The following is a 12,279-nucleotide window of genomic DNA, read 5'->3' as shown; positions in this document are numbered from 1 at the left end:
CTCAACACCAAGCTTGCTTTTGTGGCTGCTCCATGTGCATCTCTATGACAGTTCTCTCCTCTTTCCTAGCCAGCAGCATTCGTTTAGTGTCCTCCCCAGGGAAGTCATCCTGGGTTAGCCAACAAAGGGACAATCTGCTCCCCTCTCCGGCCAAGGCACCCACCTCCCCTGGGCCGACCTCGGTTTCTTACAAAGACTGCAACTAGTTTCTAGATGTTTATCTCCTCACTAGACTGTGAGTTCCCCAATGGTAGGAATATTGATTCGTATTCATCCGTATTTATATCAGACAGCACTGGGATTGACACCTGTTTACTGAAAAGAACAAACGAAGTGCTTTAAACCTGCGGTCCGATGGAGTGACCAGCGACTACAAATGTGGACAGAGAAGCGATCTGGATCTGGTTACTAGTGAATTGGAGCAATGGGTGTGATGTGCCCTGTGAATACTAACTCCTTCCTGTTTCCTCACCTCACATCTTAGAAACAGAGATAGTGTGGAAATCTAGAAAGGAAGAAGAAACAAAGAAGGGGGAAATGCCAACCCTTACTGCATATCTGCACACAGTACCTCATGCAAGTCCTGTGTGATGCTGCAAGATAAGTACTTTGACCTCTATTTTTGAGGCTCAGATAGAGAATGTGGTCTTCCCAAGAGCACTCAGGCGGGGTGCTGCAACCCAGGACAGACACCAGGCTAGGGTTATGCTGAGTCCAAAGCAGGCATACAGCTCATGACCTAGAAATGGCAGGTAACCAACTTCTGAGAGAGCAGGCCGAGGAAGCGTAAAGGGAGAGCACTGGTTTGAAGTTAAAGATGGCATGTCCAAGACGGATCAAAGAGATGGAACGTGAATCTTTACACATGAACAGGTCTGAGATGCTTGCAGCAGGAAGTAGACCCCCATACTAGCCTGTCTTACCCTAAGAGCCAAAGGGGCTGAACTGCAAAGAGCATCCTATGCATCCACTGCCCCGGGGTGTCACAGTGAAGGTGCAATCAGCAAGCAGTCGGCAGAGAAGGTGCATTTGGCACCAGTGTGGGTAAAGAACAATGGAGTGGCTGGAGAGTGCACTGAAAGACGAAGAAATAGAGAAAATGGGAACAGTGAGAGACCCATCGAGACAGAAGAGCAGAAACGGGGCAGAGAACACAGCAGAAGGAGAACAGGGAGTTAAAAAGGAAATGGAGATGAACTTGGTAAAAGAAAAGCGACAGACGGAGATGGAAGAAAAGTGCCAAGGGGTGGAGAGGGAAAAGGAGGGCGCTGAGGGGCATAAAAGAGGGAGAGTTTACAAAAAGAATGCCAAAAGGGGAGGTAAGACCAAAGAAAGAGAAAAGCAAACACTGAAATACAGCCAGGACAGAGAGCAGACACTTACGTCCTCCCCCATCCCCAGACAGCTTGCAGAGAGTGAACCTCACATCAACTCAGCACTCAGCACCCTGACAGGACCCTGCAACCTCCCTTAGCCTTGCTCTCAATAAGTCTGGGACAATTTTCCTGGGAGGATTCACAGACAGTAGTCCCAGAATCCCACTCTCAGACAACCTGAAATACCCAAATATTAAAGGAAGCCAGAGGTGTGCTGACAGCTGCTTCAGTAAGGAAAAATCAGTTCCATTTGTGAGAGGCAATCTGCACTGCCACTTTCCCTGACACGGGAGATGGTAATTGCGATGTCCTCTCTCTACCTGAAGAGAGCCTTTGAAACCAGAAAGAAGGTCTGGAAAGAGCAGGAAAGGCAGCTCCCCACTTCATCTGCCCAGCCGGGCTCCTGGTGGCACCCATGTCTGCAGCCAGGGGGCTACACCCCAGTGTTGGGGCCCTTTGAGGCCAAGCCATGGACACGCAACAATATTAGTGGCTGAGGGATGAAAATAAGTCAACTAATTCCAAATTCAGGCAAGAAACAGACACCAAGGTCAAGGTTATGTGGAAATACAAAGATCTACAAAAGCCCTTAGAACATTCCAGAAGTGGAGTAGGGATACAAATCCCACTCCCCAGGTTAAAAAGGTAAGGTCAGTGCCATGAGAGAGAGAAGGGACAAAGAAAAGGCGTGGTTGAAAGCAGGATGAGCTGTTCAGAAGGCTCAGGTCTCCACAGTTACACAGGTCTGTATCTGAGCTACAAGAGCCTCGAACATGGGTAACACGATCCGACTCAGACAAGTGAGATGAAATCCAAGCGGGGAGGCTGAGGTACATGCTGTATATTCCTTGTACCACAGAGGGATCCTGGGGAACTCCATAGAGGAGAGGGATTTAAATCTAAACTTCCTGCAAGGAACAACATTCTAATAAACAGAGCTGTAGAGACACCATTTGTTTGAGGCATGAGGTAAGGTAACCTGTGGGGCTGAACAGGGCCTGGGAACAGTAAGGGGCCTTCTGAACCACACTGTGAAGTGCTGAGAGGGTAGAATTAATAGCCACAAGGAAGCTGGTTTAGGAATGGGCTCTCCTTGGCATCTGATACCGACTTGTCCACAAGAACAAGTTTAACGCCTTTCTACTTAAAAGTTCTCTGATTAAAGATGGTAGCCAAAACCTTCTGTGTGCTCTCCTGCAAAATAACAGTAGAGCGACAGGAGTAACAGCAAACTGAAAGGAGCCTGTGGTTTCTCAAGTGCTTCCATTCCTGACTTTACCTCAGGGCCCATTGTGATGGGCAGCTGCTGCAGGCTGGGGTGAAGATAATACCGGTCATTGGTGCCAATCATTATGTGCTTGTCAGCTATGAATTTCCCCTCATTTTACTTGACAGAACAAGTAGAAGAGAGGGTCTGTGAACTTGGATGAGAAAAGGTTACATCTGTATTTGCACTAACTTCCTGCTGAAAGATAGCATCTTCACTTTTCAAGGTTGCAAAAGGCCACAAAGTCTTGGCAATCTTTGATCTCACTCGTCAACAGAAATCACAGATATTTGCAGATCCTATTATAGATGTTGAAGATGTCTTCAAATATCACTTAGAGTCATGAAAAAGCACATATGTTAGTATGCTGTACGTACAAATATTTAGTAATTATTTGGATAAAACTGTATCCTTTTAAAACTTTCATTTTATGCATTTAAAGCAAGATTAAGAATGTACAAGGAAACTTGTGAGGGAAGAAAAAGAACTCCAGCGAGGGTGGGAGGGAGGTAAGAGGGGGTAACGGGATGAATATGATCAAAACACATCATATATTTATATGAAATTGTCAAAAAGTAATTCACAGAAGAGGTTCAAACGCTTCACCATACTTCCAAAGGCACAGGACAGTTAAGGCTTCCCTGGGGCTGGCAGGATGGCTCAGTGGGGAAAGGCGCTTGCTGACAATCCTGACAACCGTTCGATCCCTAGGACCCATGTGGTAGAAGGTGCGAACCAAGCCCCGAAAGTCATCCTCTGACCTCCAGCTTCCACACACTCACCATGGCAGGCACACAACCCCACATATACACACATAAATTTACTTTTTCTTTAAAGACTGAGCTGAATGTCCTGGAATAAAAGCCGCAGGAGAGCTCTCCCCTGTCTTTCTCCACAGAGGTATCTCCATAGCTTAGAAGAACAAATGGCACATAAAACCATTCAGCAAATATGGACTGCGACTGACCCGAGGAACCCTTGCACTCCCTGCCTCTCCCTTGGCTTCCAGCGCTCTCTTTGGAAGCCAGCTGGTGTCCCATGACTCCACATTTCTGACTGGAAACTGCTCTGCTGTTCTACTCTGGGATTCATCACAACCCCACAGGAAGGTAAGGAGAGACAAAGTGTAAGCTCCAATCTGCTGCTGCTAATTAGCTCAGGGTGAACCCCTAGTACTAAGAAGTTGAGTGGGAACCTCCCGGGATGCACTTGCTTGGGTTCAAGGAGAAGATCCTGGAGGCTAACTGAGTAACCCTCACTGTCCCATCACATTCCCTTCTGTCCTCTCCACAAGGGATGACGAGGCTACTGGGATGGAAGGACCCAGCAGAGGGGTCTGTCCTGGGAGTCAAAGCAGACTTTTCTCATAATGCCTACCTTGGACAAGCAGATAGACTCCATATTCTGGCTCTGGGGTTCTGTGGGTTCAATGACATCAATGACAGCACCTAGGGCCCTCATCTATCTGCTGGTAAGATTCCCTAGAACATCACAGGTTACAACAATTACACTGATAAGACAGGGGGCAGCTGCTTAGGCCTCACCTTTCATATGTGTGACCCCATATGATGTTCATCACAATTGTATTAATTAATAGAAATAAGCACCTATATTACCATTTAGGACAAATTCTAAAGCCCAGGGAAGTGTTAGGGTCAACTGTGGTAAAGCCAGCTTTACTTGCCTCCAGCCTGCCTTTCTGGAAGCCTTAGGGAAAGCTGGGGGCAGGTTGAGAACTCACCAGGCAGGCCACCAGCACAGCATCACTACTGTTCCTCTCTGATGGCGATCTGCAGAGCTCAATGAGTCGGGACATACCTGCAGGAGATATGAGGAGATCCTCACAACCAGGTTAGGGAAGCCTGACCGGGCTGGTTCAGAGGGGCTAGCTCTGGCTCACTCACAGTGCCTATTAACTGCCAATGTGCTCTGAAAAGCTGCTCCCACCCGAAGGGGCATTTCTTGGAGACTTTCTACTTCCTCTGTTGTAAACTGACTCTGTTCAAAGGCCAGAAAAGCTAGAATCAGAGTCAAACCCACAGATGCAAGACCACTGGCCTGGGGTAACTTTGGCAGAATGCCTCAGGCAGCACTATTGCCCAGCTTTCTGAACGATGCTCCCAATTGAAGTACGTCTACTTTAACAAGCACAATGCTTAACATTCATGTCTGTGCTCTAGGAGCTTCCCAACTATGTTTTCCCCAATTGTCCTTTCCAGTCAGAAAATATATCTTAGCTAAAGTTAGAGAAAGCTGTAGACGCTATTACTGTTTCCTAGGGCTTTACTAAAAAAATAGGTCACTAAAAACCATAGAGAAGATTCACATCCTTGTTAAAAAACATTCTTTGACTCATCTAGATAAATATATTCTACTTCTGTCTATAAATTATGCTTTTAGCATCACTGCTATGACGCTCAGATGCAGGCTGTTTTCATATCTGTCATCACTCTTGTGGTCAGGACAAATGTTATATCCCTAGCATTCGGAGTAGACCTTAGCATAGAGTGATTGCTCTGAAGTATTGGGATAAATTAAAGCCTACCAATGAGTGAGGGAACTAAGGAATAATTAGACAATGAACAAGCTGAATAGATTAGTAACTCAGTTGGTGAATCAGTGAGGGAACAAATGGACAGATGCATAAGTGATGTGTAAACAGCCGAGTAACTGGGTAAATGGACACATGAAGGACGGACTAGGGTTCTACTTGACAGGGAGTCTCAAGGTGAGTCACTAGTCTGACCAACATTTACCTCTCTAGGCACCTCCTCCCTCCTGTTAGACTCAGGGCTCTGTACCCCCGCATATCCCAGCACCCCGAGAGTGGGGCTCGCTCCAGTTAGTCCTAACACTTTGCCCACTGATGCTGCCAAGAGATCAGAGCTGCTGCATCCCCAAGCTCCCCACTCCATTCCAACCACAGCCAGCATCACTTACAGCTGAGCCTCACGGCCTCCTGGGCCACATCTGGGTCTCGGCAGAGGCGGGCTAGAGTCACTGCAGCTTTCTGCTGGACTCTCTCACAGGCTGCTGCTTCAGCAGGGGTCGCAGACCTTGGCTTCTCAGACAGCATGTCCATGATGAGCTGGACCCCTGCGCAGGAAGCAATGAACAGTTGGTACTTACTCCAATTTTGCCCACATGGCCAGCTGGACAGATGGACACAGGCCTCAAGTAAAGGCTTGGGACTGGGGGAAGTCTCAAACAGAAGGTGGAAGCTGGACAAGGCCACCTCTTTTCCTCTCCTACCTCATTCGGATATGTCTGATTCCATGCACCAAGTCACTAGACTAGGAAGGAGCATCTGGGGGACACACTGAGTTTTTAAAATGGCATTACTGATTTTATGACATGTCTGGCACTGTGTTAAATGCATGATCACCTCAAACCTCCCAACAGCCTCATGAACTGAGTGTGACTGTTAGGTTCTGCTTTGAGGCCCAGGGGGCAGGAAAACAAGCCTCTTGCCCAGAGCACAGAGATAGTACCTGGAGGTGCTGCATGGAACTTAGACAACTGGTTGTCTGATGGGGTTGCATCTGAGGTGGGTCCAGAGTTGGTGAGTCCCAGGGTAGATGGTGTCCCAAGCTTAGGCTAGAGAACCAGGAGATGGAATGCTTCAGAGTGAGACAAGCTTTCCAGGTGGCGATGAGTGTGAGATTTCAGCCTGGCTTCATTTTGTTGAGGAGCTGCCTATCGCCACCCTCAAAGCCAGTTCCATCTCCTGATGGTTTTAGAAGCCATACCCACACCCATGCCACCTGCATGCCTTTGCCCACCCTTTCTGTGGGGGATGCCATGTGTGGATGCCCCTTGCCTTCTTAATCACTATTTTCTGTCCTACAAGTTTGCCACAGAAGCTCATGTATTCTACCTGAGAGCTCCACCACACACTGCCCCAGCCCAAATCAGCCATCGTGGAACTCAAACTAGGCATTATCTAAAAATATATTTTGCTTTTTTTTTGTGGCTCCTAAAAATTTTTGTTGTATGCAAATTGGTGGATTTCCATAAAAATTCAGATCTCTGATTTCTAAACACCCACCTTCTGAATTGACAATAGTGAGCTCACATACATTTCTGTATGACCAGAAGCTTACTGTTATTATTGGTTGTTGTTGTTGTTTTCTATTTTCTCATCTTTTGTTTTGAGTCTCACTATGTATCCCAGGCTGGACCCGGAACTCACTATGTAGCTGAGACCTGCCTGGAACTGGAAATTCTCCCACCTCAGTCTCCTGAATGCTGAGATTATAGGCATGTGCCACCATACTTGGCTTACGTTTCTTATTTAATGAGCTTGGTCTAGTCCCTGGAAAGTGACCATGGGCTCTTAAAGCCCAGACTATTTAATACGGCTTTCTTTTATCCAGACCCAGGAGTTCTCTGGCTTCTCGTGGCCTCTGGCTATGTCACCACCTTTGTTCATCCCTCAAATCCTGTTCCGTTCTTGCTATACTGCCTTCATCAAACCCTCTTTTGTAGAGCCCCGTGACACTGCCCCTGCCTCCTGATAGAGCAATTAGGCATGGCACAGTGCTTGTCCTGGGTCAGACACTCTCTTAACACCTTTCATGGTCATCCTCACACTCTTCCTGTAGCAAGCATTGCTACCATCCGCACTTTTCAGATGCAAAAGCTGGAGACCATACTGTTAGTAAATAACAGAGCCGGGATTTGAGGCCACCGAGCATGACTCCATTGATCTTGTTGCTCTTAGTCACCCTGCCATCCTCACAACTCTAGTTGTCCAGCATAATGCCAGGCACATAGTAGGTTTCAGTCACTGTGGGCTTAGCAAGTAAGCCAACAGCACTTTGTAAGCCATAAAGCCCTCTCCAGATGGCAATTATTCCAACCTCAAAGGCACAGGCGAGTGGCAGCCTGCTGCCACGGGCCACTTAAGCCCAGACTATAAGTGCTGAACGAGGTGCCGACAAGGACACCGCGCGGCTTCTCCTCCTGGCCTCAGCTGGCTCCGCACAGTTTCTCATTATTAGCTCAATCACATGAAATTAACACAAAATGGTGTGTTTCAATTAGTACCCTAGTCATGGGGGCTGGGGAAGTGTGTGTTTGTTAAGACAGCAGGGCAGCCTGGGGGAAGGGACTTTCGGAGCTCAGAGGCAGGGGCCAAGCTCTCAGATCACGCTCTCCCTCATTAGCGTCTCTGGTCTCCAACTGCTTGCTAATTGCTCCCTTATTTTTCAGTCACAGGAAGCTCTCACTACCCTAGCTCTGTTCCCAGCTGCAAGGCAGCCACCTTGTCTTGTGGCAGAGACTGCCCGTATCAGCCTTCAGCCAATAAACCCAGCCCCACCTCCCCTGGACCTTGGGGACACAAGGTAGACCACAGCAGGCAGGTGGGCGATTGAGAAGACATTTTCAGGGAATGGCAGAGGCATCCAGCCCTCCTGTCTTCCTTACCCGCATCCCTCCCTACACACTGACTTTCTGTGAGGCAAACTCCAATAAGACAGATGAAATAACGACGATTCCCTACTCTGGAACAGCCTGACCTCCTTCCCCTTTATTGCTCTCACACCACTATCAGCACATGGTGTTATCGTCATCATCTATCCCCCACTAGAACTGAAACCCATGAAGGCAAGTGAACACTTCAATTCTGGCCCAGCTGGACACAGATTTGTGTGTATGTGCACACGCACGCACTCATAGAGGCATGGAAACACATATATGTATTTATAGATCTATATTTACACATTGGCACATGCAAAAAGGCACATAATTCCATATACCCACATAATCTACATATCATGTACAATGTACTCAGACATACCATTCTCCTGAATGATGTCAGAGGCACACTGCTCCAGCACAGACATGTTTGCTAAGATGGTCACAATCTGGAAGAAAAGAATTGAGAAACTATAAAATAGATACATGCTTTCCGTGGGGCTGGGGAGTGCAAAGTTCCCTGTATTTGTTATTTTCCTGTTGCTGTGATCAAATACTGCCATCAAAAGCAACTTAGAGGAGCAAAGGGTTTTTTTAGCTCACGTTCCAGAGGGATGCATCTATCATGGCTAGGAAGGCATGGCAGCAAGAATGTGAGGCCTGCCCTGCTGTCAGGAAGCAGATCACATTTCATCTGCACACAAGAAGGAGAGAGAGAATGGGAAGTAGGGTGGGGCCATAAAGCCTCAAAGCCCATTCCCAGTTATGTACTTCCTCTAGCAATGCTCTACCTCCTGGAGGTCTGAAGGTCCCATAACCTTTCCAAACAGCACCACCAACTGGGTAAAGCAATGGGGGGATGGGGGTGGAGAGACACTGGTATTCATATACCTGAGCCTATGGGGGCACAACTCATTCAAACCACTACACAGTCCTTCAGCCTGGCTCCTTACTGTATATCTGTCCATCTTTCCACAGTTTTTCTTCTATTTTGATGTGTTCCTGCCTACCAAATGTAATCCCAGTGATTGATGCCTGTTCTAGTTTGCTTCTCAATTGCTGTGACAAAACACTCTGACCAATACCAACTTGGGGAGGAAAGGGTTTATTTGTCTTACAAATCCTGAGTCACAGTTCATCAGGGAGCCCAAGGTAGGAACTCAGGGCAGGAACATAGAGGCAGGAGCTGGAGCACAGGCCATGGAGGAATGCTGCTCACTGACTTGCTTTCCTGGCCCTGTTCTTATACAACATACGCCCACCTGCCCATGGGTGGCACCACCCAGAGTGGGATGGGCCCTCCCACATCACTCAATAATCAAGAAGATGCCCCACAGATATTGCCACAGGCCAGTCCATTCCCCAGTTGAGGCTCCCTCAACCCAGGTGTGTCAAGTTGACACTAAAGTTATCCAGCACAATGCCCATTCATCAGCTTATAGCTCTGGGATGGTCGTCCTGAGTCCCCTTGAGAGAACAGCATTGCCCTGGGTAAAGCTGGGGCCCAGCTCTCTGTGCTGCTTGATCCTCTTTTCCTAATCCTTAAAATACAGACAGACCCTGCAAGTTCCAGGCCCTTCTACCTCTTCAGTTCTTACTTGACCTCCCGGAACTTTGAAACTTTGTTCTAGGCCTTAATTAGGTTCTTCTAGCTCAATTTCCTTCCATGATACTGATCCCCAGCCTGAGATAAATGAAGGCTTACATCAAAGCAGAGAGTATACACAAAAGGCAGCTTTGTACCCCAAGCGTGAGATGTAATATGGATTCTGATAAGAAAGCTCCTGCTTGGCCACTTTATAAGTCTTTAGTCTGTAAGCCTCACTTATGGGTCACCACTGAAGGACTTAATCCTTAATGATGGGATACTGATATTCACTGGACAGCCAGTCTTGGCAATAGCCTCTTGGGCTGTACCCCAGCCCCACAGCATGATCAAGAGAACCCAGTGAACTCACAGCACAGAAAGTGGATTGAAGAATAACCAACAGGAGAGCCAAATTGTGGAACGTACCAAAAGCCACTGAAATGTATTGGAGGCATGGAAGCTCCTAACAGAGACTCTCTTTATACTGATCCTAAAAGAATCCACAAATGAACATTCACCCAACTTACAGGAGCAGACAACGTGCACACATGGTCAATAAAATAGATAGCAAAGCAAAAATCGCTTCTCCCTGGTGTGAGCTCGCTGCCCTGGACGTTTCCCTTCCAAGCTGGTGGCACTGTACAGGCAGAAGTTATGCCTATGCTTCGGAGACAGCAATTGTCAGTCTACAGAAGACAATTCAGGAAGTTTCAGTTCTGAAACTGGATAGTAATGCACTATTTACCAAGAAAGAGTACTATCCAGATTTTTAATATAAGCATAGCACTGTAGATAATAAAGCATCTAAAAATCTCTTCTTTTAAATAGAAAGGAAAAAGGTTTGTCATATTAATAGAATATCTATCTCCCCCTTCCTCTCAAGACACATGTTGGAAATGGAGGCGGTATCTCTGTATGTCAGCCTCTTCCCACGCAGACCCGGTCAGGGACTGGGTGGGTGGGTAAACAGTGACTGGAGTGGCATGTCAGGGGATGGACAGAAAACCTCTTCAGAAACCTTGTTCTGAATTCAGCTCCACGCTTCACAAGAGGAGTGATAAGCACATATTTACATTTTAGAAAGAAAGTCCAACTAAAGGAGTTTTGTTTTTGAAAGTTCCTCTTTCTCTCATTTTAGGATAGTTTTTGTGGGCTTGGTAGAAGAAGTTAGAGGGGAAAGATGGGTCAAAGATGCAGCTCCCAAATGTAAGGTCCCTCAAGATGCAAAAAGTGCATAGTCTTAGAATAAAGACATACAAGGTCAAGTCTATGCCAGATTACAGTACACTGGGATGTCTCTGGACTATTATCAAGAGCAGGAACACAGCCTCTATTCCCACCACACAGGGGCTGCCATGATCCAGCTATCACCAGATGGGCCTCTTCAAATGCAGTAATTTGTTTGACAAGTACATTCATAAAGAAAGGAAGGAAGAGAGGAGAGGGGAAGAGAGGAAAGGGGGACAAGAAAACCTTTGTCTGCAGCAAGGATTCATTACATGGCAATCATTAGCTGGGTCACAGGCACCAGGTAGGTCTTTGTGTTGGACTAATTTAGATCCTGTTAATGAAAATTACTTCCTCTTTACAGAGTCTGTACCCCATGTGGTTTTCTGAGGTGCAGATGAAGTAGTCAATTAAGCACAATTTGAATAAATGCCAATTATACCCTGCTTGGAGTCTCCCTTTGGAAACATGCTTGAAGGCAACCTGATATAAAGGGGAGAGAAGTCAATGCATCACTTAGACTAAATCAACCCCACAACTGGAGTTTTAAGGACAACTGGTTTACCTGGCTGGATATGCTCTAACAATGCTGCCAAGGTACAGAATGCTGGAATAAGGTTCATGGTCTCCCTTGGCTCAGGCTAATTCAGTTGGTGTTAAATTAGGTCCCATTTTTCCTAATCCTCCTGTAGTTATTTGGTGAGTACAAAAGGTATCAGCCTCAAGAGAGACCTTAGGTGAAAGGTGGTCTGTGAATCACCTGAGGTTCAAATCTTGGCTCCATTTCGTGTTTTTCATATGATTTTAGCAATGGTACCCAACCGTCTGTGCCTTCTTTAAAGAAGAGGGATATATTTCCTGTTGCTGCTTAACAAATTATTACAAACTTAGTGGCTTAAAACAACACAATGTTATTATCTTGCAGTTCTGTAAGTCTAAAGTCATAAATGGGTCCTGAGGAGCTAACATCCAGGGGTTGATATATGTGTATTCCTTCTGGAGGCACCCGGGAAGAAGCAAATGAACTGTAATCTGACATGAACTTAGTCTTGTATCTCTCCCTCTTAAGACTGTGCATTTTGGTGCTGGAGAGATGGCTCAGCAGTTAAAAGTACTTACTGTCAGACTTTAGATTCTAGCACCCATGTAACTAGCCAAGAAAATGTGAGCCCCGGGTTCAAGGAGAGGCCCTGCCTCAAAAATAATAGATGGAAAGTACTAGAGGACACCTAACTCTCTTTTGACTTCCATGCTTGAACACAGGTACATAAACCTGCACACATGTGCTCATACACTCATACAGACACAGACACAAACAGGCAGACAGACACAGATAGAAAGATAAATGATGATAGATAGATAGATAGATAGATAGATAGATAGATAGATAGATAGATAGA

At 46.5% G+C, this 12,279-nt stretch overlaps 1 protein-coding gene across 6 annotated transcripts in view; it reads right to left on the bottom strand.

Annotated features, from left to right (window-relative positions):
* Positions 1-12,279, bottom strand: part of Insc (INSC spindle orientation adaptor protein) — a 96,450-nt gene that overhangs the window by 1,117 nt on the left and 83,054 nt on the right. For all 6 annotated transcript variants that reach the window (XM_029556301.1, XM_017803266.2, XM_029556303.1 and 3 more), the window contains 3 exons: positions 8,447-8,513; positions 5,584-5,739; positions 4,385-4,461 (listed from right to left, as the gene is read on the bottom strand). In XM_029556301.1, the coding sequence (XP_029412161.1) occupies positions 4,385-4,461; positions 5,584-5,739; positions 8,447-8,513 (300 nt within the window). The remainder of the gene's footprint in view (positions 1-4,384; positions 4,462-5,583; positions 5,740-8,446; positions 8,514-12,279) is intronic.

This window comes from Nannospalax galili, unplaced genomic scaffold, assembly GCF_000622305.1.
Source record: "Nannospalax galili isolate Female #2095 unplaced genomic scaffold, S.galili_v1.0 scaffold44, whole genome shotgun sequence".
Classification (NCBI taxonomy): domain Eukaryota; kingdom Metazoa; phylum Chordata; class Mammalia; order Rodentia; family Spalacidae; genus Nannospalax; species Nannospalax galili.
This window is presented reverse-complemented; position numbering and strand designations above follow the sequence as displayed.